The sequence below is a fragment of the Ambystoma mexicanum genome, chromosome 8, assembly GCF_040938575.1.
Source record: "Ambystoma mexicanum isolate Mex_15411 chromosome 8, UKY_AmexF1_1, whole genome shotgun sequence".
Taxonomy (NCBI): Eukaryota; Metazoa; Chordata; class Amphibia; order Caudata; family Ambystomatidae; genus Ambystoma; species Ambystoma mexicanum.
Window position 1 is genome coordinate 1,260,304,479 of NC_090929.1, and position 25,942 is coordinate 1,260,330,420.

General features: G+C 47.7%; 1 protein-coding gene across 2 annotated transcripts in view; it reads right to left on the reverse strand.

The window, feature by feature from the left end:
- BTAF1 (B-TFIID TATA-box binding protein associated factor 1) overlaps positions 1-25,942 on the reverse strand; it is a 2,675,064-nt gene that overhangs the window by 764,534 nt on the left and 1,884,588 nt on the right. For both annotated transcript variants that reach the window (XM_069611378.1, XM_069611379.1), the window contains one exon: positions 1,223-1,371. In XM_069611378.1, the coding sequence (XP_069467479.1) occupies positions 1,223-1,371 (149 nt within the window). The remainder of the gene's footprint in view (positions 1-1,222; positions 1,372-25,942) is intronic.

The window sequence follows — 25,942 nt, forward strand, 5'->3', positions numbered from 1 at the left end:
GAGATCCTGTACTACCTTGTCCGGGACCTGAAAGTGGTGAGTCACCCGGCGTGAAAACTGACCACTGGGATCTTAGAGCCGGCTGGAAGGACCTCATCCTCAGACGGTGCCCCAGCACCAGGAACATGCAGGATGCCATGATGCCAAGCAATCTCAAAAAGTCGAATGCCAGTAGATAATGGGCATTTGAAAATCTCATTACCATCTGCAAGATATGTTGATCAATGCGGGAGGCAAAGGCTTCCCTGAGTAAGTCCTGGACCGCCCCAATAAATTGAAGCATTTGAGAAGGTGTCACCAGAGACTTCAAGTTGAGGGAGAAGTCCAGTTTGTGGAGGGAGTGGGAGTTGCTGTTGAGATGTTCCAGAGCCTGTTCAGGAGAACAAGCACTGATCAGCCAGGCATCCAGGAAGGAAAGATGTGAATCCCTCTCCTCACATTCACTGCCACCACCATCAACTTGGGGACATTCTATATTAATACAGTCACTCAGCATAACAACCAGAAAATAGTCTAGACCTCCACACTGCTGGAGAGTGGGCTGCTTTGGCTGAAAATGTTACCAAGTTACCCTTTCTTTATATTATGACATTGACCTTTTGACTCAAACCACTGAAGCTAAACAAAAATGGGACTATCACAGCCAGAATTTGCACTCCCACAATTTCTGCCTGTATACTGGGGTGCATTTCACAAAAAGGGGCTGTGTGGTGCTGTATTATTGTGTGGAATGCAGGTTTACACATAATAATTTAACATTAACATGAAACATTGTTTAATTAGGTTTACTTAGCACAGAATTATGCATTGTTCTTGATGATAAACATGGTGTCCAGTCAGTATGTCAAATGCATTTTTTTGAATGCAAAAATGTCGAAAAAAAATAATTTGAATGATTAATTTTTTTTATTTAATACGTTTTTTGGGGGTTTTGGTAAGTAAAAAAGTGTAAAATAAAAACAGGGGTTGGGAGGGAACCCCCCCATTAAAAAAAATAAAATAAAAAATGAAACATTCCAAAACAAAATGTGACTTAATGTTTGACATTTTTGCATTCAAAATAATTAACTGAATTCGAAATATTAACTATAAACCGATAAACATGCAGAGCGAGGAGAGATCAAAAATAAAACTTTCCAAAACAAGGCAATTGGAGTGTATATTATAAACAGGACCATTTTTTAAAGGATTAATGAATATGCACATTCAGAAAAATACTCACCTCAAGCGGCATTAATCTGATCAGTGTTGCAAAGCACTGCGTAGCCATGAAACGCACACTATCGGTTTGATCGCTCATTCTGCCCAGCACTGGTACCACAAGTAGAACTATGTACGGAACAATACCAACTTCTAGTTGTTCCATTACACCTGCATTTGAAATTAAGGAACATTTGTATTATAAGTTTGAAATATTTTATGATGTGGCACCACAAGAAAAGTATTGTAATAGTGGTGGAAACTTGTAATAAGGAGCTGCATAATATAGTTGGACTTCATTGGAGATTACCAGTCGTGCAGAGACATATTTATCGTTTACTTGCAATGCCTTAAAAGGGAACCTGCAAACTATGCAACAGTTTTCCCAGTGTATAGAAAATCGACTCAGAAAGCAGACCGATGGATAGTTGGAACAAGGATTTCAGACTGTTTCCTTATGGGTACATGTCTCGCACCCCAGGGTAGGTATACATTACAAGATGTACAAAAGCCATGCATTTTCTTTTCATTAGTCCAATAGAAGGCATCACAAATTTGATTCTGTGCTTTTTGCAACTCAACTAAAACTATCAAACCTTCATTTGCAATGAAGATGAACGGTGTTCATTCCAAACATTGTGGGGTAAGTGTAAGGAGGACAAAGTACATTCAACCAACCTTGTCACAATTACTGACAGTTACGCCCCATCAACATGATGACTTGCAGGTTACAGAGGAAAAACATCTGTTGCAAAGATGGTTGTCAAAAGTGATAAAGCAGCAGTTAATGTGCGGCAGTTAATGTAAATAAACAAAGCAAGACCATTTTTGACAAAGAAACCAGCAAAATGTTAGGTCTTAAGAACCCAAAATATAAAGCCACACTGGTGATTCATTTTCCAGACTCTGATCAGAAATGCCGTTTGAGAAAGCCTATTAAGGAATAAGTAACTTACCTGTAAACTCCTGTAATCTAGCATTGGTATCTTTCATAGATTCCCATGATGTCTGAATAGTCCCAGTCAGGCTGGGAATCCGCAGAAACATTAAAGCAGTTTAACTGAGGGTGGCTAAGCAGCCATGGTGTGAGGCTGTCTGAAGGCTCCCGCAAGATCCTGAAGTTTGAAAGTGATCCTGGCGTTAGGAAGAAGCACCTCGCCCAACACTTGCTGTTACAAGTGTCGGAAAACACAGAGAACAAGTGAAGCCTGGTGAGGCGGGTGGTGGAGGCATATGGGCGGGGAAAACCACCTTCAAATACTTTGCAGGCACTCCCAAAATGGCGGCTGCACCGCTGAGAGCCCACGACTGAAGCAGAGTACCAGGTGGGAGACGGAGAGATTAGGGCGTGATAGTGAGGCACCGAGCACGGCTGTCCCTCAGCGAGCCGCTGCTGGACGGGAAGTGTGGGACAGCCGGCCTGCCGACTTTTGCTGTGCACTCGCGCAAGGCTTCACAGTTGAAAGGTTGCACAGATCGCAGGCGAGGCGTTGGCCGCCAGGGGCCTCCTCGAGGCCTATTATAGCCAGAATCCTGAATTATGAAGACAGACGCGACAGTGCTGGCTTTCTCGAGGAAAGGAGGGACTATCATGAGAGGATCCTCTAAATTGGCAATCTATCCCGACTATACAGCTTTAATCCAGAGAAGGAGGGCTATATTTTTGGCCAAACAAAGGAGCGCTACATGATCATCTACCCAGCCAAACTCAAGATACTGCACAACGGGAGATGCAATCCTGGATGGACGTGCAGGGCATACCACAAATCCCACATGGAAACAATGGAGAGCCTTAGCGGAGGATAACAGCTTAAAACCAATCTGCCTATGGGAGCTGCTGCACCACAAAAGACTGGAAGGTGTGGGCAAAACCACAGTGGACAAAAATGCAGGGACACGAACACAGACACCTCGACAGAGGACTTGGGCTAGGGGAGAGGCCAACCGAGAGAGCCACAAGCCTCTGCCGAATTTTGGACGCTAGTTTTAAGGCTTCTAGCTACTGCGTGCTGCCTGATGGGAAGGAGTCGGGGCGAGAGAACCAGTTGGGCCTGAGCGGAGACTATACTGCTGGGCCATTGTTTGGTTTGCCTTTTTCATTTTTCTTGTTTGTTGTGTGGGTGGCGGTTGACATTGAAAATGTGGGTGGCGGTTGACATTGAAAAGGGAGGGAGGGTAGGCAATGGGCGGTGGAAGGGAGGTACGGGAAGGTATGGTTAAAATATAATGGACACCACGGGGTGCGGGTGGGGTGGGAAGGTAATGTTAGGCCAGGGGACGGGTGGCGGCTTGAGGCACATGGACAGGACAGACACTATGCAGGAAGGGGCAGCTCTGGAGGGTCCGATTTACTTCAGGGTCTGACAGTGGGGTGATGGGATGAAGGGGGGCCTGGGTCTTGGATATTGCAATGGCTTCTAGCGGGCGATCACCTGGAATGTCAGGGGGCTCAATAATCATGTCATGAGACTTAGGGTGCACACATACCTGATCAGAAAAAGGCATCCAGGTGGCGATGCTGCAGGAAACGCACCTTACCGGAAGACAGGCAAATGGTGCGGGCTGAAATGGGGAGGCAGTCTATACAGCTCGGCATATGCCAGGGGAGTCCTTGGGTGGCGCCTGCAGTCCCCTTTCAATTACTAGAAGTGAAAAGGGACGATTGATACTGGTACACAGGCTATTGGAAAATATAGATATCTTTTTAATTGATTACATTTTGTTTTTGATGCATTTGCATCCTTACAAAATTATAAAATAGCACGCTTCATTTACATTTAAAAGAAAAATATCTTTACCTACATTCACTATACATATTTGTAAAACGACAAACCAGATAATTACAAAATATCTACATTTAAGCATAGCATACAGAAAAGAGTATCCAAAATGGATTATTCAATAAAAATAAAAATATGGATATCATTTTTCATAAGAGCATTTCATAATTCATAAAACAAATAGATTCATAGAGCCAAACATATGCATAAACCATGAAATTCTAGGTCGCTTCATCGGTGTATAGGGCTGCCTCAATAACTTTCACTAGGCGTACAGTCGCTAGAATTATTGAGTTACAAGAGCCCCACATACATCGTGACCATATTAATTCCCTTCCAGTAACTGAGGGAGTAGAAGTAAACGCATTGATATTTTTTAACTTTTCAGTTTCAAAAAAAGGACATATGAGAAAAAGATGTTTTAAAGTTTCAGTTGCTTCGTCCTTATTACAGAATCTGCAGGTGGTATCAAAAAGATTATTAGAGTTACAATTCCAATGTTTAGTTCTCACTTTCGTGTGAAGTAAATCTGTTTTATCAACACCTATGCCCCAAATCATGATGATACAGCATACTTTAAATCCCTATACACTAAGCTCCCTGCGTACAGAATACATGGGTTGGGGGTGTTAGGGAGAATTCTCTGTTTAGGCTGAATTTCCCTACCTAGTGAGTCCCCCAGCAGCTTTGCTGGATTTCTGGGGTTTCTTTTTTTCTCCTGCCAAGAGTGAGACTCTTTTACCCTCACTCTTGGACATGTTGAAGTGTGTTTTCTTGGTTAAACCTTGTGTTGAATGGGCTATGGGGTCTTTTACTCCATAGGGCCTCATGTATTTTTGTGATGTGGGTTACACAGCACCCTCTGTGCCGTGACCCAGGGGTGTCCTAGGGACTCCCCAACATAGACTCCATACCCTGGGACTGACTACTGTCTCCCAGGGCATGTAAAGTCACCAAAGACTTTGCTAGTCTTGAATCCTGAACAGAACCAGTACAAACCATCATATTGTGGACGTACTGGCTGGGGCAATTCGATTGCCCCAGGGTCTGTTAGTCGAGGGGGCACGTCTCCGTCCCCCCTGATCGAGTTTTGGCTGGTGGCAGTGGAAACTACTTTTTATATTCGACCGCGAATATTTCCCTATGGGATTTCCCATTGTTTTAGGCTAACACATTTAATTATTTATTTACGGTAGCCTTAAACATACCGCCGGTTTATATATTTATTATTATAACTCCGGTTGGGACTTTTTGCCAAAACTTGATTCTAAAATGGCGTTGGCGTTCGCCTCTGTAACTCTGACCCAAAGTGGAGCCCTTTGTTCCACTTTTGGCGGGCTTCTCCACAGAAGCCCTCCAAAGTGGTGCCACACTGTCTGGGGTACTTAGGAGGGGTGGAGGGGGATTTAGGCACCCTGGACTGAGTTACCTAGGTAACTCAAGTCGCACTCCGTCCTGATTGGCCCAAGTGGTGAGCCGGCCGGCTCACCACTTAGCATGTTTGAGTGACAGCTAGGCTGGGTGAATGGGGGTTTGCTGCATAAAAGCAGGGCTTTGGGGACTGGAACTTCAGAAGTCGCCACAGGACCAAGAATCCGACGAGGGAAGAGCTGAGCCGACCTGCTTCGACGACACCACCCGGTGGAGCCCTGCTGAACCGTCTCACCACTTTTCCCGACGACCGAGGAGAACTCTTAACGGAGTGGCTCCTTCCCTTGACTGGTGGGGACAACCAGTTTTCGCCTTCTTTTCGCTTCTCGAGGTATCTCGTGGCCGCCTTGCCAGTGCCAAGCACCCCGGCAACCGGAACCCCACCACTTTTACCCCAACCACGAAAGTCGGTACAACCCTTTAACCGGAGGACTCCGCGGCTGGTTTCTTCCCGGGCAGTGCAACGACCTTCTTCTTCTGCTCTTCAGCGAGAACTTCTTCTTCCCTGACCGACGTCGAGCCTTGCTGCCACTGCCTGGAACAACTGCCACCGCTGGAGGACCCTTTTCGCTTAAGGTACCGTGTTCCGCCTGGCTTCCCTTGCCACCGACTGTACGGGGTAGATTTAGCCCCCGGCTTTCGAACCTGGGAGTGCCTGGAACACCCTGGCTAAACTTTCTAAGCCACTCTAACCTCTTTCTAACTCTTTGCAAGACTTTGAATCCCTAATAACAGTGTGATCTTGGGCACATTTTCGCTCCGGCTACTCTAAGAGTGGGCCCTGCCTAGTGACTTTTGCTCACCTGTGACTTTGTGCTTCTTTGAGCCTATTGCAAGTGTTCTGGACCTTAGAGTGGTGTGGTTAACCCATTTCTGTTTCTTTTTTTATCCCTTTCTTGAACCTACTAGAGTGTCATCTAACGTTAAGCACTCACCTCTGTTCGAATTATGTGGTGTTAACCTAGAGTTGTCTAGATAGGAGTAAGGGTTGAAACTGCTTTCATTATAACTGTGTTTGAAGTGTTTTTACTATATTTTTTCTAGAGTAATTTCAACTTATGTGTGTTTAACAAATAACTATATACTTTTGAAACCAAGCTCTGGTCAGTGTTTGCTTGTGCTATTGTGTCTGAGTACATATTGTGTATACTTTGCATACTGCCTAACTCTTCTTGAGGGAAGTCTGACTGCTCAGCCACAGCTACCAGGTAAATCTGGGTGGTGCAGACTGCTACCAAGTGGGTTTACTGCTATACCTGTAGTCTTAAATCTTTTGCAGTGTTCCCCAAGGGAACTGCACAGGTTTCTGCCTAACAGGGGGCAGGGGGGTTTAATAGCACTTTGGACTACCCTGGATAGGTAAAAAAAAAAAACAAGAAACCAGTGCCCCCGGCTAAAACCTTAGGCACCCTCCTGCGAGACCTTGGATTGGTAGACGTTTGGAGAGAAACAAATGGCGCTACGCGAGGGTACACACACGAACTGATTAGATCTTCACCGGGAAAGAACATTTGGGTGAGTTTGAACAAACGGAATACATGGCTAGGGTGCTCTCTGATCATATGCCCCTCACAATAACATGGCAAGGCGCACAATTTAGACCTAGAATCCACACTTGGAGATTGAGGGCAGAGGCGTTACTGGATGATAACTTTAGCGAATATCTGGGGGAACAGATATCCGGCTACTTCATCTCTAACACAGGCAGTGTGCCCCATGCGAGCACCCTATGGGACACATTTAAGGCGGTTGAAAGGGGGGCAGCGATAGGGAAGATGGGAGGCTCTAAGAGAGAAATACTACATAGCTGGGAAGGCATCGAAGAGGACATAGCATCAATCGAGAACATCGTGGCGGCAGAATCGGTGGGGGTGATTGAACTGAGGCAGAAGTGTATAGGCAAATGGAAAAGACTGAGCAGACTGGACTTTGCTTAATCTACACAGTAATTGCAAGCTGAGGTGGACAAACCGGGGAGATGCTCACCTGGTTATGCAACCGTGAAAAACCCAGGGACATGATAAGTGCTATTATGGATGGTAGTGGGGACATAGTTAGAACACAACAAGGGATTAACAAGGTGTTTAGTACATATTATAAGAGCTTGTACTCAAACAGCGTGACTGCAGTGGACCGGGACGCGAAGGAAGCACTGGCACAACTGCAGTTGCCGCAGCTGACGGGCGCACAGGCCAAGGATGTGGACGCCCCTATGACAGTAGACGAGATCCAAGCGGTCGTCAGGGAGCTTATGACGCCAAAAACCCTGGGCCCTGACAGACTTACGGGGGAATTCTATAAAACAAATTGACACACTGGCCCCTAGACTGCTGGAGGTATACACAGAGGCACATGAACGTGGGGTGTTGCCCGACAGTGAGAGAATCGATCAACGTACCGATCCTTAAGACAGGGAAAGAAAGACCCACAGTGCTGCAGATCATACAGGCCGCTGTCAATGGTGAACCAGGATTGTAAAATCCTGACTGAGGTGCTAGCTAATGGACTCAAAAGGGTGATAGTGGGTTAATACATGCAGATCAGACCGTTATGTCCCCGGGCGAAACACCACTTGGAACTTGAGGAGGCTACACCACGTCATAGATAGCACAAATCAGAAGAATGCCTCGCTGGACGCAGTAAAGGCCTTTGACTCAGTCTGTTGGGACTGGTTATTGGCAACCCTAGAGCACTTTGGGGTTGGGAAATCGTACCCGAGATGGGTTAGATTGATATACTCTCGACCTACAACCAGAGTCAGAATGGGTAGACCGGTTTCGGAGCGCTGGGCGGTCCACAGGGGCACCAAGCTGGGTTGCCCCCTGTCGCCAGTGCTATTCATCTGGGTGATAGAACCATTGGCGGTATTCCTTAGCAGCGAGCACTGAGCAGCTGGGATAGAGGTACACCTGATATCCCTGTACGCTGATGACATGTTTTTATACATAAGCCGACCAGAGGATAACCTAATACACCTTTTAGATGTTATCGATCACTTTGCCACGCCCTCTGAACACGATACATCACAGGAAGTCGCAATTGTTTCCAATGGGAGCCCTCAGAAGGCTCAAGACGGAGCAACTATCATACCTCGGCCTCCAGTGGGAGACCAACACCTTCAGAAATTTGGGCCTCAACGTGTGGCACAGTCGGGCGGACATGCATACGGCCAACACACAGACCCCTGGAAGGGGTGCGGAATGCCATGAATTTCTGGGAGAAGCTGCCCCTGGGGATGCCGGGTAGAGTCGAAGTTCTGAAAATGGTGGCACGCCCCAGTGTACTATATCGTTTTAATAACATTCCTTACAACATACCCGCGCATTCTTTCAACAGCTGGATGCATTGACTAGATCATTCCTGGGGGGGGTGGGGGGAATAGCATTGACCACCCTACAGAGGGATTACAAGGAGGGCGGGATAAGAGGGCCATATTTTGAGTGCCATTATCTGGCGGGGCAGCTGCAGTTTGTGGCGACCTGGCTAGAAGACTAGCCCTCCTAGGACACTGCGCTGTTGCAGCCAACGCTGCCAAGACATTTCTTGAAAGAAACCCTATGGGTTGAGGACACTCAATTGACTAGACCATCCGGGCTCCTGAAATTGGGCAGGGATATATGGCACAGAGCCTGGAGGCTCCTAGGAATCCTGGATCCCTGTTCGGGATACATGCCCCTGACGTGTGTCATCGGAGGACGGCATGGTGCGCTGGGACAGTACAGGCGACACTGGGAGAACAAAGGGGTGGCAACGGTGAGGGACCTACTGCGGGATGACAAAATCATTGACTCACACCTTAGTGGGTGAACATGGCATTCATGGAGGCCAATTCCTGTTGTACCTGGGAATGACCCGAAAGATCACAAGGAGATGGGGCATCCACAAGCACAGATTGTGATGAATGTAATGTTAGATATCATGTATGACACATTGGAAGAGGGGGCATATGGTTTCCAGACTGTACGTGTCCCGGGGGGGGGGGGTGGATTGGAGTACGACGGGATTGAAGGCACAGGGTAATTGGGACACAGAATTGGGGAAGGCATTCACAGATGCAGAATGGGGAAGGGTACTCGCATACAGCAAACAGGTCTCCAGGAACGCCAGATTTAGAACCACCCAATTGTACGTAACAGAGCATACATGACCCTGCAACGGTTATCACATATGACACTGAGAGGAGCCCCGGTCAGCCTGCAGTGCTCGCGGTGTTGGCGGGACAGGGGGGCAGATATGATGCATATGTTTTGGAACTGTCTGCAGATTCGGGGATTCTGGAGGGCAGTAATGAACAAAGCAGAGAAGGGAGGGATCCAAATGCACCAGTGGCCCCTCGAGTATTGTCTACTGTGGATATTCCAGAGAGGCCAGTGACAGCACAAACATATGGCTAAAATTAAAGATCTGATTTGCATACTGCCGAAACGCAGAATAGCAATGGCCTGGAAGGTGGCAGAAAGGCCTGTTAGGCAGAAACCTGTGCAATTCCCTTAGGGACCACTGCAACAAAGTTTAAGACTACAGGTGTTGGCAGCAAACCCAATTGGTAGCAGTCTGTACCACCCACATTTACCTGGTAGCTGTGGCTGAGCAGTCAGACCTCTCTCAAGAAGAGGTCGGCAGTATATAGAGTATACACATTAGGTACAAAAATACAGTAGCACAAGCAAACACTGACCAGAGCTTGGGTATAAAGTATATAATTATTTAAAAACACTTGTAAAAATACAATGGCACTAATATGTCAAGCAAGTTCAAACACAGTCACTAGAAATATATACACCTCCCTGATTAATTATTCGACAAGTCTTAGGAAAAGAACACCACTTATTATCAATACAGAGGTGAGCGCTTAACCAAGATGGCACTCCAATAATTATTTAAAAAGGGAGGGAAAAGGCAGAATTAGGAAAGCACACAATACCAACACTTTTAAAAGAACCACAGCAAGTCAAGAAAGGCAGAGTTTACTGTAGAGAAAGAAAGTTCATAGGCCAGGCCCACTCTTGGAGAGAGCAGAGGCAGAATGTGCCCAAGATCACACAGTTGTACACTTTAAACGTCTTTGCAGATAGTTCAAAAAGGAGTTGGATCAGTTCAGAAAAGTTAGTTAACAGGTCCCAGGTCACCCCAGGATAGAGCGTCAAGGATTTACGGGACACCTTGAACAGTCTGTTGCAAGGGAGACCAGGCAGGACACAGTACCTGAAATGGGGAGAAAGCTCCAGCGGGGCAGTTGTTCCTGGCAGCGGGTGCAAGTCAGTGCTTCGTCCAGGGGAAGAGAAGATCTCGACGTGGAGGAAAGCTGGAGGTTGTTGCACTGCCAGGGAAGAAACCAGCCGCGGAGTTTCCCCGTTAAAAGGTACTACCCTTTTATTTGCGGTAGTGGTGAAGCGTGGCTATCCGGCCGCTGGGGTGCTTGGCACGGGCGATTCGACCACGAGACGATCCAGGAAGGCGAAAAGAGGGCGAACTGGTTAACCCCACCAGTTCAAAGGAAGAAGACTCTCCAGGAAGAAGATCTTCTGTTGGGAAGTGATGAGTCGGTTTAGCAGGGCTCCACCGGTGGTGTCGTCGTTGCAGGTCGGCTCAGCTTCTCCCTCTTCGGATTGTTTAGGTCCTGTGGCGACTTCTCAAGTTCCAGTCCCAAAAGCCCTGCTTTTATGCAGAATACCCCCATTCATCAGTCCTAGCTGTCACTCAAACATGCTAAGTGGTGAGCCGGGCGGCTCACCACTGGGCTAATCACACAAGAGTGCGACTTGAGTTGCCAAGGCAACTCAGTCCAGGGTGCCCATTCCCCTCCTCCCACACATCCTGTAGACAAAGACAGAGTGGCACCGCTTTTGGAGGCTTCTGTGCAGAAGCCCGCCAAAAGTGGAACAAAGGGCTCGACTTGGGTTGGAGTTAGAGGCGCACACAAACGGCATTTTAAAACCGAGTCCTGGCAAAAAGACCCAACCGGGGAATAAATATTAAATAAATAACCCGGCGGTATCTTTAACATTGCACCAAAAAAGTGGTGCGTTTAAAATGAATGAGAAAATCCCATAGGAAATATTCCGGTGGAATATTTCGCGTGGTAACCACTGCCACCAGCCAGAAACTCGACGAGGGGAGAACTGCACAGTGCCCCCTCGAAAAACAGACCCAGGGGCAATCTAATTACCCCTACCAGTACTTCCACAATATGATGGTTTGTACTGGTTCTGTTCCCAATTTAAGACTAGTAAAGTCAATGGTGACTTTACATGCCCTGGGAGACAGTAGTCAGTCCCAGGGTATGGAGTCTATGTTTGGGGGTCACTATGACACTCCTGTGTTACTGCACTGAGGGTGCAGTGTAACATCCCAAATACACATGAAGCCCTATGGAGTAAAAGACCCCATAATCCATAAAACACATTACAAAGTCAAAGGACATTATCAAATCATGCTTAAGAGTGGGAGAAAAAGAGTCTCACTCTTAACAGGAGAACAAAATAAACCCCAAAAATCCAGCAAAGCTGCTGGGGGACTAACTAGGTCTGGGAAATTAGCCTTTACAGACAATTCTCCCTAACAAGGCCCAAGGGAGGAAGACTGGTGGGCAGACTTCCGGAGATGGGCACTAAAGAGACTGCAGTGTGGTACCAGGCCCTCGGGAGAGGCGTGCACGAGATCGTGGGGGCGTAGGCCTGGAATCCATTGATGCACAGAATGTTTGCCCCGGACGAGGGCACCCCCAGCGGGGATGACCATAGCTGGACTGGGAATGCACAAGGGGATCACATCCTCCCGGGCCGCTGATAGGTAACTGGGCAGAGGGGTGCTGAGGAATGATGGGCAGTTGGCTGCCAACAAGGGAGGGGAACGAGACGATGTACTTACGTGATGCTTAACGACTTTGCTCAGGCCATAAGCCCACAGAACTGAGAATATAACGACCAGGTAAAACCGTGAAGCCCTATGACTTTGCACACAATATATGCCTACAGACCTGCATCAATAAAATTGTACCTGCCTTGCTGCCTCATGACTGTACCTGTCCACCTGATTTGTTTGTTGATAATTAAAATAAAAAAGTAAAAAATAATAAAGCAGTTGAACTTAAAAAAAATGTAAACTGATTGTCACTTTAGTGCTCTATTAGAGTCATTTTGCGTCATACTGCTCATAGCCAATTAGACAGGTCCCCTTAGCTTCACCCGGGTGTCCATATTCAGATTTGGCAGCATATGTAACGTTGCAGTAAGAGCCAAAAAGAGCCAGAGAGGGGTAGGAGGGAGGGTCGAGGTTTATCTATGAAAGATACCAATGTTGACGAACAGGAGTTACAAGCAACTTATTCCTTCTCCATCATTGAATCTTTAATAGAATCACATTCTGTTTGAATAAGATTATACAGCAGTACTTCCGTAACAACCAAACGGGTGGAGGCACAGCTCAACAGAAGTAACCAACTCTCCTCATGCAAACATGTTTTCAAAGGACTGCCTGGCCAACACGGAATCCTCCCTGGAATCCCAATCAACGCAGTAGAACCGTGTAAAAGTATTGACAGACCTTTGCGTGACTGCCCTGCAGATGTCAGGCAGGGAAACACCGGACAGGAACGCCATGGAAGCAGCCACGGACCTAGTTAAGTGTGTTCTTGGTATTCCTAGAAAGGGCCCGTTGACCGCACAATGACAGTGGTAAATGCTTGCAGATAGCCATCGAGCAATAGAACACTTTTAAAGGGTGTTGCCCTTGCTGGCAGGTGCGAAGGGAAAACATTATTGTGATGACTTTCGGAAACCTTGGTGCGAGCCACATACAATTTTAGGGCTCGGGTAACTTCCAAGAAATGTAAGAAATGATCCGCTGCAGAAGGAGAGCCAAAGAACACTGGAAGAATCAAGGGCTCATATAGGTGGAATGCAGAAGGGTAAACTGATTGCGTCAAGTGGGGAGGATTGCAGGAGAGGGCCTGCAGTTCACCCACCTGCCTGGCCTAAGTAATGGCAACCAGAAATGCAGTCTTCCATAAGAGAAACTTCCAGGTGGTTTTCTGAATCTGATGTCATCATCACTCCTTTCCTGGCGGTAGCATCTCCACACGTGGCTAGGGGATGGCAGCCCCTACCTGATCCTGACCGTGGGAGCAGCTATATGAGCAAGGACCACATGGCAGAGGAAGCCCTTATGGGAGTGACTCGACCTCAGCGGATGAGACGTGTGATCCCCTTTTTTGGGATACCCCCTCCATTCATGAAGCCTGGATGGCATATTGTGATGGCTCCCTTGAACAATCAATGGAACCTATTGTTGACAACGTCCAATATTCTGTACAGAAAATACCACCATGGGGCGCCGTGCGGCATCAATCTCTCAGCACTCTTTGGCATAAGGACCAGACAAGACATCGATGTCTATACAAATATCCGACACCACACCCCCAGTTCCCTTTTTCTGCATGCTCAGCACACAACGATCTGAGCACTTCACACTCTGAAACACTATGCTTTTCCGAATTCCGTCGATATGTCAATGTCAAATCCCTCAGGCTTCAAGCATTGCGAGTATTTCGACGCAAATTTGTCGATCACAGATCCTCACAGGATATGCTTGTAACGTCTCTGCGACTATCACCAAACAGCTGACTGCGGCTCATGCCAATCCATGACGCCAAATGGCTTGAACGAAGGTGTTAAAAATCAATGCTCAGAATATCTTGCTCCAAGTCGGAGTACAGCACCCTCGAAGTTGAGTACCTTTGAAGAAAAAGAGGTGGAGTCGTCTGATCGACAGAAATCCAAATGAAATTTGAGAAATCATAAGAGGTTGCACTCTCGGATTCACTCCCTTCACTCTTCATCTACGAAGACAAAAAAGAAAACAAATGCCTTTCAGTAACGTTATTTGTGATGGAAGTTCCTCCCATGGATTCCTCACCTAGGATATCCTTATCTCAGAGTAGCTGTTCTTCTGAAACCTTTCTGCCGCCAAGGGACACAGTACAGCTCTACATCAGCAACACTCTAGCCGCCCAACAGGATGTCGGGCCAGTATAAATTGGGACGCAGTGACTTCAGTTCCACCCTTTTTCCATAGCACTCTGAAGTGGAGGGAACATAAAATCGATGGTGTACTTGCCATCAGCTAGGAGAGGCAGATGAGGGCGACAAGGAATCTGTGGTGGGAACACCCACCAGAAAAAAACATTACCTACAGGTAAGTCATGTTTTTTTTTTCTAATGGATTCCTTCCTCCCACAGATTCCTTATCTATGATAAACTCCCAAAGCAGTTCGAAAATATGGAGAAGGGAGGAGGAAGGGACACCACCTAGACCACAAAACTCTGGAGGACTGCCAGTCCAAAATGGGTATCCGGCCGCAAGGGAATCCAGGCAGTAATGCTTAGCGAACTTGTACAGAGATGCCAATGTCGAGCCTGGCATATACACAGAATCAGGACTTCCCTCTGCAGGACAGAGGTGGCAGCCACTCCTCTGGTAGAATGCCCCCAGAGACCCTCAGGGACATCCTCGCCAGACAGATCATAGCATTAGGAGAAGCAGTGAAGGATCCAACTCAATAGGATTGCTTTACCCTGCCAGCACAAGCCCAAGGGTAAACCACAAAAAGCTAGTCACCTTTCCTAGCCTCTCTAGCAAGAGAGAAGTAGAACTTAAGGGCCTGCACCGGTCAAGCCAATGGAATCGTTCCCATGCCTTGGAAAGGTGAAGCGGAGGAAAAAACAGATCTTCTGAGAGTGATGGAAATCCGGTCCACTTTTGGTAGAAAAAAGGGCCTGACTTTCAAAGCCACCTTCTTGTTGGAATAAAACAAATAGGGATGTAAAACAAAAAGGCCTGGAGTGCACTCAACAGTGTTGCGGAAGTGACGAAAACCAGGAAATTCACTTTAAGGGTGAGCAATCTAATAGAACAGGAATGGAGGGGCTCAAACTGAGCACCCATAAGGAATGTTAGAACAAAATTCAAATTCCACAGCTGAACCACAAACAGGCAGGGAGGAAATGTGTTAAAGCATGCAAGAACTGCATAACAGTGGGGATTATGAAGGAGCCCTGTTCAAATGACCTCAAATTGAAATAGCAGCAAGTTAACTCTTTAAAGTGCCAATCTGCAGACCAGATTCAGCAAAGGATAGAAGAAAATCCAACACGGGGGATAGCGCACAGGATAAAGGATATAGATCCCTCTCCCAGCACAAAATCGAAAATTACACCATATGTAGGCATCAATGGATTTCATAGCGGGCCTCCAAGCCAAAAGGATAACATTGAGGGCATTGTCTGACAAATCCCACTCGTACCTCAGACTCTCAGTAGCCAAGCATGAAGGTTCAGGATGTTGAGGTTCTGGTGGAGGATATGCCCCTCCCATTGGGAGAGCAATTCAACTCTCCTCTGTAGGTACAAGGAGGGCAGATGGACATGTCCAGAAATTCTGTATTCCATGTTTTCCAGGCCCAGTTCGGAGCCATCAGGATCAAAGTGGTTCCCAACAGGTGCAACTAAGAACCAGAAGAAAGATATGGATCAGCGGGATTCATAAAGGAAGTAGAAAGTCCACTCGGCCATCAGCGTGCCCTCCAGAGCTCCCGGATGAGGAAATTCCCTGGGGAAGAACAACTTATACTCATGTTCACACTGGAAGCGAAGATGACCACTGGAGGAGTCTCCCAAAAGGAGATTTCCGCCAGAACCTCTTGGCAGAACTCCCACTCGTGGTAAGCCTAAGTCGTTCTGCTCAAGGCATCCACTGTGAAAATTCTTTCTCCGGATGAGATGGCCCACCATTCTATAGACACTGTACTCCAGAGACGAAACCGCAGTTGCATTGCTTCTCTGCACAAAGGCAAGGACCCCACACCACCAAGTTTGTGGAGGTAGAACATGGCCACTGTGCTGTCTTTCAGAGGAGAGGAAAACAACCCAGGCCTGGCTGATTGCCCTCAGTTCCAGCAAGTTGATGTGTTCCTGAGACTCTGCAGGAGACCACACTCTGCTCACAGTCATGTCCTGACAAGTGAGCACCACAACCAGTCAGATGCGTCCATGATAACAGGGGCCAAGGTCGATGAAAGGCGCCCCTCAGCAAGCTGTCACATATGGCCCACCACGCAAGAACCTGAGCCACCTGGTCGAAGACCTGCACAAGTTCCCTGAAACTGCAATCATTGGCAGCAGAGAAGCCACTGAAGCGGTCTCATGCACAGCCGTTCTCTGGCACCACTGTGTTGTAGGAGACCATGCGGCCCAGAAGGCTGGGACTTGTTCCTGGGATTGGAGGACATTGATCATTTGTAAGATTGTTTGCCACTCAGTCCTCTTATGGAAATGAAATGCCCAGGTGAGTTTCGGAGGGACTATGATGTCAAAACCGGAGACTTTCTGAAGTTCAGGTAAAAGCCCAGGCTGTGCCATAGTGTGCATGTGCAGAGTAAATGCTCTGGCACCATTACTAGGGAGCAAGCTAGGACGAGCCAGTCATCCAGGTATGGAAATACATGAATGACTTCCCTCATGAGGTGAGCCGCCACCACGGTCAGCAGCTTGATGAAAACCATGGGAACCGAAGAAAGACCAAACGGCAGTACCTTGAACTGGTAGTGATGTTGGCCCACCACTAACTGCAGATACATCTTGTGCTTTCAATTAATCGGCACAGGGAAACTTATCTTAAAGGTCCATTGATGCCAACCAATCCTGCAGATTGAGGGCTTGCAGGATCTCTGCCAGTTTAACTGTCTTGAACTTATCCTTGCGCAGGAATAGGTTCAGCTGCCGCAGATGCAGAATGGGACGCATGAATCTGTCCTTCTTCGGCACCAGAGAACAGGTGGAGTGCCTCCCTCTTTATCATTCACAGCACGGTACCAGCTTGATCGTGGTCTTTGGAAGAAGTCAACAGACCTCCTCCAGGAGGAGAGGGTCCAGAGACCAGATGGTGGCCTGAGGGCAGAGGTCTGGAGGGTGCTATAGGAACAGAACATTCAAGTTACTCACTGTAGTGACTAGAGTACTCGTAGTCCCCTTACCTCAATGCTCATGGGCGTCCCCCAACATGGGACGGTACCAGAACCTTTGGCAGCGAAAGATTGAGCTTCCCCTTTAAATTTAGTATAGCGGTCAGGGCCATGGCCTCAGGCAGGGGAACATCCCGCAGAGACCCCGCCCTCCGGTGCCTCACCTCACTCCCCTTAGAACATTTCGGACGCTTAGATACCTGGCTACTCTTAGTACTTATTAGCCCTTGGCATACTAGCGGTGGGAAGGCCGTATGGATGAGAGAGGACTATGGATTCTGAGCATTCTAGTCACTACGATGAGCAATTTTACTCATGCGTCCCATCCCCTTTCCCCCATCCTTGTAGATGATTCCACCAAACAAGAACATAGGGGTAGAGCTCTGACAACCTTCCTCTTATCTAGGATGAAGTGAAAAGGTTCTACAGAACCGGCTGACCAAACTCTGCATCGCGCCTGGAGCTGGTGTTCAGCAAGTAGTGCCTACAGAAGGCTGACTAAGTGGCCGCCTTGATGACATCCCAAGAAGGGTATACAGTGTTTATATTGAATCTTTTATATGGAAAACCCATATATCGAATATTTTTATATTGAAAACCTTGATAGTGCATGTATTTAGGATGGGGTAAAGGGTTACATTTTGGGGCGAATGGTCAGGACGGGTTTTTAGGGGAGGGAATTCCCAAAAAAGTGCATTCACTAACATTTTTCAATATAAAAGATTTGATATATGGGCATTCTTTATAAATTACTTTGGTATAGAGACATGTAACCCCCAAGAAGCATGTCTCTGAAACGCAACGGCCGTGGCCTTCGCTCTGACCGCATGGGCATAAATCCCCCAATGTATTTTAATGGTCCGGGCAGTCCGAGAGGTGGAATCTGGGGCTGAAATCAAGAGCATCACAAGGGGGGTGTTAGCCGCCGATTAGAATTAGAGCATAACATTAATTTTGTATGCTGTTCTGTTCAAGCAGAATTGTCTTGGTATCTCCTATGTCTAAGTCACCTATGGCCCACATTTTTCATTAAGTATTGGAGTACATTGAACTACAAGACTAGTTGTGAGTCAATAACATACTTATTCATAGTCTCATTTGTAAAACTATTACATTCATTTTATTTCATGTTTCTCAGCAAGTTGGCTGTAAGACAATCAAGGTAATAAATACCAATTTATCTGAGGATCTGAGGTCAAAAGCAAACCAAATCAGAGCATAAGTCTCAAATTTGTGTTAGGCAGAATATTTTCAAGAAAACTATATATATATATATATATATATATATATATATATATATATATATATATATATATGACAATGCATTACTTACCATAAAAGCATTTCTGATGGTTGTATCTGCTTAGATTCACATGCTGTGCATAGTCCGACATCCAGTGGTCACTGCGGAGTATTGCATTTTGTTTTTCATAGTCGAAAAGGGGACGTCGACAAGCCGTGTCTGTAACACTATCCCTATAGTGACGTGCATTGTACCCACAATCCTTCACGCGTCGAGGTCACTCTGTATTTTTTCTGCCCAGAGGGAGCCTTCTATACGTGAGTGAGTACAGAAAAGAGAGATGTAGAAAGGTGTCTATGTTCCTTCCATTCGAGCGGGGAGGAAGGATGGGCGCATGTGAATCTAAGCAGATACAACCATCAGAAATGCTTTTACGGAAAGTAATGCATTGTCTTCTGATGTTTGTTAATCTGCTTAGAATCACATGCTGTGCATAGAGTAGCGAGCAGTACCGGGAGTTGGCGGTGGGTTATGAGAAGGAACAGTAGAGAAAAGATGTTTTAATACTGCCTGTCCCACCTGGGAGTCAGATCTAGAGTGTGCATCTAGATAGTAGTGTTTTGTAAAGGTGTGCACAGAACTCCAGGTTGGCGCTTTGCAGATGGACTCAAGGGGAACATTTGCAATGAATGCTAAGGATGCCCCAGTGCCTCAAGTAGAATGTGCTCTTGGCTTGAAGGGTAGTTCTCTCTTAGCAAGAGTGTAACAGAGTGATGCATTGAACAATCCATCTAGATATAGTGGATTTTGAAACTGCATCTCCTTCTCTTCCCACTGCCACCGAGACAAAGAACTGATTAGTCTTTCTCAGTGGTCTGGTTCTTTCCATGTAGAACATGACAGCTCTGCGCACATCGTGTATGCAGACTTTTTTCTCCCGAATTGGAAGGGTTTTGAAAGAATGTTGGTAGTTCTATTGACTGGTTTACATGGAATTTTGAGATGAATTTTGGTGCAAACCTTGGGTGCGTGCGTAGAACCACTTTATCTTTGAGAACTGCTACAAAGATTTCTAAAACAGAAAGAGCCTGTAGTTCACTTACTCTCCTAATGGAGGTGATAGCTATTAGGAAAGCGGTCTTAAGAGTGAGGTCTTTAAGAGTTGCTTTGTGCATGGGTTCAAAGGGTGAGCCCACGAGTCTGGTAAGTACCACATTCAGGTCCCAGCCGGGAGCTGGGTTTGCTATCGGAGGGTGTATTCCCTTTACTCCCTCCATGAAGGCTTTGATAACTGGGACTTTCCACCACGACACTTTAAGCTGGGAAGTGGTGTATGCAGAAAGTGCCGCTAGGTGGACTTTAATGGAATTGAACACTAGACCGGAGTCCAGTCAATGGGTCAGGTACAGGACAATGTGCGTGGGGGAGCAGTCAACTGGGTCGATGCTTCTTCCTCTACACCAGATGACAAATCTCTTCCATTTGCTAGAATAACAGGGACGAGTGTTAGGCTTTCTAGCCTCCCTGAGGATGTCCATGCATCTCTGCGGGAGTTGTAAGTGTCCAAATTCTATGATCTCAGGAGCCAGGCTGCTAAGTTCATGGTCTGAGGGCATGGATGCAGTGTCCTGCCCTTGTCCTGTGACAGCATGTTGTGCGGGCAGGGAAGTTTCACTGGGGGAGATAGAGACATCTCCATCAAGAGAGGGAACCATGGCTGCCGGGCCCACACAGGGGCCACTAGTATCATGGTAACTTGTTCCTGGTGCATCTTAAGCACAATCTTGTTGAGAAGGGGAGTCGGGGGAAAGGCGTAAGCAAATTTCCTTGACCATGGAATCGATACTGTTCCCCTTGGATTGGTTCTGGGGTTACCTGGAGGCGTAATCTTGGCATTGTGAGTTCTCCAGATTTGCGAACAGGTCTATTTCTGGGAATCCCCATTGTGTGAAGATGTCGAAGACGAGGTCTTCGTGCAACTGCCATTCGTACTCTGAGAGCAGAGGGAAGGCTCTGCTGAGTTCGTCTGCTAGCAGATTGAGTTCCCCTGGTACATGTTGCGACAGTAGGAAAATGTGTTTGAGAGCCCACTTCCAGATATTCTGGGACAGCTTGGACAGTCCTGGAGAGTGGGTGTCCCCTTGCTTGTTGAGGTAGTACATGGCTGTGGTGCTGTCCGTAAGGACCATCACTGTCTTCCCTTGTAGGTGTTCCTGGAAGGCTTTTAGTGCCTTGAACACGGCCAGTAGCTCCAGTAGGTTTATGTGCTTGGATGCTACGGTCGGAGTCCACACTCCGTGAGCATTCTGATGGGATAGGTGAGCCCCCCATCCTGTGAGGGATGCGTCTGTGGTTAGAGTGGCTTCCACTGCGGTTGTGGCAAAGGGTTTCCCCTCTTACCAGGTTTTCCTTTGTCCACCACCGTAGCGTGAGAACCAAGGCCTGCAAGACCACCACTAGATCGTCCCATTGTCCGCTGGCCTGACACCACTGGCTGCTGAGCCACTCTTGCATTGGGCGCAGGCGCGCGTGAGGTACCAAATAAATACATGACGCCATCATTCCTAGCAAGCGCATCGCTTTGCGCACCGTCAACTCCCGACCTGCCTCATATTGGGGGATCTGAAACAGCATGTTTTGACCCTCTCGTTGGAGGGGAAGACGAGGCCGTCCTTTGTTCGAATTAGAGCCCCTAGGAATTGTTTTACTTGGCTGGGGTCTAAGCTGGACTTCTTCTCGTTGATGGAGAAGCCCAGTTGGAACAAAAGGTCTACAGTCTTTTGGGTGTTTGAGAAGCATGTCTCGTAAGAATCCCCTGTTATGAGCCAGTCGTCGAGGTAAGGGTATACTGGGATGGATAGCCTGCGCAGGTGGGCCGCTGCCACTGCCAGTATTTTCGTGAATACCCTTGGTGCAGATGCTATGCCGAAGGGTAGCACTCTGAACTGGTAGTGTTTGCCCTCTATCATGAACCTGAGGTATTTTCTGTGCGCTGGCAACATTAAAATATGAAAGTATGCATCTTTCATGTCCAGTGTTGTCATGTAATCTCCCTGTGATAGCAGTGGGATCACTTCCTGTAAGGTCACCATACGAAACTTTTGGGGTTTGACAAAGTTGTTCGCTGGGCGCAGATCTAATACAGCGCGCATGGTTAGATCCTTTTTGGGTACAAGGAAGTACACTGAATAAATACCTTCCGTTACCCGAGATAGAGGCACAACCTCTATAGCTCCTTTTTCCAGTAGCTGCTCCACTTCTTGGAGAAGGATGGCGAGGTGTTCTGGTGTCATGCGTCGTCCCCTCGGGGGTCTGTATGTTGGGGAACTGTTGAACTCTATACAGTAGCTGTGGGTTACGGTGGATAGTACCCAGCGGTCTGATATTATTCCCTCCCATGCTGGAAGAAAGGATGTTAACCGGCCCCCGACCGGTGATGCATGAGGGGGGACCCGAATCTTCGCGTCACTTGGTGGTGTTGGTGGCTTGGGAGCCTCTAGGGGTGGAACCCCGGCCTCACCCCTTGCCACGGCGTTGACCTCTCTGATTGTACTGGCCACTATTACTTTGGTAGTTGTTGGCAGAATATTGAAGTTGTTGGTTCTGTTGCTGGCGTTGGCCACGAAAAGAAAGCTTGTTGCCAAATCCCCGCCTGTTAGGGGGCTTTGAGATTTGGTCCAAGGTCTTTATGGTATCAAATTCTTTTTTCGCATTTTCCAGTGCGTCGTCCACTGCCTTTCCAAAGAGGTTAGACTCTTCAATAGGCTTGTTAATGAGCGCCGCTTGCGTTTCCGCCTTAAACCCGGAATTGCGAAGCCAGACGTGGCGCTTCAGCAGAATTCCCTGTACCAAAGAGCGGCCAGCTGTTTCCGCTGCATCGAGGGTATTCTTAACGATGCATTGGTTGACCAGAGACCCTTCATTAACTGTAGCCAGAAATCTAGTTTTTAGGGGTTCAGGGACTGCTTAAGCTTGCCCCATTGCGCATCAGCGTAGCTTGCCAGCAATGTGTTATTATTGGCAATTCTAGTTGAGAACGCTGCCGAGGTGGTAATTCTTTTGGCTAGGGCATAAAGCTTTTTCCCCTCCTTATCCGGGGGTGCCTCGCTGGTAGACAGTGGAACCCCAGCCCTTTTCCCAGTGTTAGTCACCACTAAGGAGTCCGGGATTGAGTGACCCTTAATATATAGTGGGTCTGATTGAGAGGGTGAGAACAATTTTTCGATTCTTGGATTAACCCCTCTGACTAGTGCAGGGGTGGCCAGTGAAGGGTTGATTTGTCTCTTAACAGAGGCGAGTATTGGAATTGTTTGGCTTGTGGAGGGTTTTTCTTTGATAATCCTTTCCACAAAGTCAGTGTCTGGGGTGACCTCCCCAGTTTCGACCTCAAAATGTGCTGCTGCCTTCCTCAGCAGCACGTTAAAGGTGGGCTGATCGTCAACAGGCGAAGGGTTCCTAACTGGTGTGGTCTGAAGAGACCTGATTGTTTATAATGTCTGGCTCTGTAGACCCTGATGGTGACTGCCAGGGATTTGGGTCACCCTCACCTGGGTCTTCTTTGTACCCTTCCCCATTTATGTTAGTGTCCTCATGGAAGCATTCTCCCTCTTGTTGGTTTTCATCATTAATGAACTCCTCTCCTTCCTGGAAGTGAGTGTCCTCTTCGGTGAGGTCGTAAGAGTTCATATCCTCCTGAAAGGGGTTATAGAACAACTTCGGGTATTTAGCCCTTGGACTTTCTAGGAGTACCTCCCTAGGTCTTTTAGGTGTCCTATTTTCTGGAATGGCCATGAATCTAACTTGTCCATACAGGACTGGAACATATCTAATGTCCACTGAGGTAGGCCAGAGCGGTCTGGGAGTTAAAAAGGAGTTTCTTCTCCTTGTATTCGCCTAGATCTGTCCCATAGCGTCGAAGATAAGGTGCCTTCGCCTTCTGAGAAGTGTTCTGGCAGGCTAGGGCTTTCCGTCGATGGTGGGAGCTGTCCCAGCCTACTTTCCGGCGCCGTCGGTGTTTCTTTGGCCTTGTGCGCGATTTTCGGCGTGTCACTTGTCCGTCTCTGGCTGTCCTTAGAAGATATACGCGCGAGGCTTTCGGCGATCATTCTGTCTGCCGAGGGATCGCTCGCCGTCACGCTAGGTACCGTCGAGTCTTTACTGGCAACGTGCGCACTCTTACGAGGCGCGTCGCCGCCTGAGGGTTTGGGGTTAGCGCCCTTATTTCCAGAGTGCCCGGTCGCCTGTCGTGGGAGCGGTGACGGGGAGGGCTGGCGACCCTTACCATACTGCGGAAGACGCCAGTGGGCCCAGTGCCTCCGTTGGCGCTATGGTTGCCTTCGACGAATGGGTGCCGTGGGGTGTTTATGAGATTACTTGTGTGCGTCCTTGTCGCCGGGGTGTTCATCCCCATAAACTGGGCGTGAGCCGGGCTTGTCGGGCCGGGGACAGACGAAGAGGAGCGAGAACGCTCCGAGAGGTCTACAACCTCTGTTACGGAGGCTGTGTAATCACTGTCCTCGTCATATTCGGCGGCGGCGGCAGCGGGCGAGGAATCTGACCTAGACATGGCGTAGGCCGCCCGCCTTTTGACCCTGTGGTCCTTTATCGTTTTGGGCTTAAGTAACTTACAGGCCGCACAGCCGTCCTTGTGATCGAGGGGCAAGCAACGGTTGCACCATTTGTGCTTGTCCTTCCAGGTATATTTGCCTTTGCAAAGTGGGCAAAACCTAAAGGGCGTCCTTCTCCATAGCTGAGGGCAAGAAATGTGATTACGACCTCGAAAGGGAGGGGAAAGAGAAAGGCATTCTCGGAGTGAAAAAGAAAGATCACACAACCCCACTCTCCCTACTGTGTAAGGCCGGCGAGGCCAGGCCAGGCCACATGTTCGGCGACGCCGAAGGATCTCCTCCGCTCGTCCTTCCGTCGAAGAACTTGCTTGGCGGAGAAACAGCTTGCAGCTTCGTCGAGGGAGGGATCTATGTGTTAGATATTAATAATAATAATAAACGACCAAGGGTCGAAGAAATGATTTCGCAATGTCTCTCGAGGAGCTCCGCATAGAGGCTAACAATAACTGGGCGGAAAAAAACAATCTGAGGGACCTCGACGCGCGAGGGATTGTGGGTACAACACAAGTCACTATAGGGATAGTGTTACAGACACGCCTTGTCGACGTCCCCTTTTCGACTACGAAAAACAAAATGCAATACTCTGCAGTGACCACTGGATGTCGGACTATGCACAGCATGTGATTCTAAGCAGATTAACAAACATCAGAAATATATATATATCTATGTTACATAAATTGGTGGTGAAATAAGAGGACTTGTGGGGTACAAGAATCGCTGTCCTTTTTAATTAAGGTCAAACCTGTCCAGTATGGGTTCCTTGTCTACGTCGGGAATATGCTTCCCAGAATTAAGAGTGGACAGGCTGGTGGTAAGCCCGGTCCAGGGACGTTTCGGCTTCCAGTTGTGGTGCCTTCTTCTGGGCCCTCAGGATTGTGTCTCCCTACAGATTATAAACACAAATGAAAATGTACTCCTTAGTGAGGGCTGTGCCTAAGGGTTGTGTAACACTACATGTTGGGTCAGAAACAGTTAAGGATTATTGACAAAAAAAGAAAGGATTTTGTCTGTTAATAGTGTTAGGTTAACCTTGTGCTTCAGTCCGGATTGTGAAGGAATGGAGAGGGAAAGAGAACAATACAGCAGTAAAGGCTGTTGGTGGTGATGAGCCGATGGTAGGCAGCAAATAGTAGCAACTCGTGCTGCTTGTGGCTGATGGCGAGAGGGATGCACGTCGGTTAGGCTTCAATACATTCTATGAATAATAAATAACGTGCACTGTGGACATGAGCATTACAAACGGTTTGGCCTGGTGGGGCTCCTAAGTGGCAAGACTTTTACCACACAGTAATACGTACAAGTCCTGGTGGTTTAGTGTAGTTTGAGAAATTTTGCTGTGGAGGATTGAGCAGAGTGGCTGCACTTCGTGGCAGACAAACAAAGGTCAGAGAGCCTCAAGGGGTGCTGCAGGGAACTTCATCGGGCGACCGCAGTAAGTGGCCCAGTAATTGGTTCACACAGGGCTGGTGGACGTGCTCCACACAGTGCAGCTAGAGAAAATAATAATGAATTACTATTATATGTGGCATTATGGGTCTGTATTTAGCCACTGCAGGAGGGGCAAAATGGGGAGACGCGGGCAAAAGGGCTTATAGATCGCTTACCTGGAACTCATGGATGGTTTTAGAGTGCGCTAACTGGA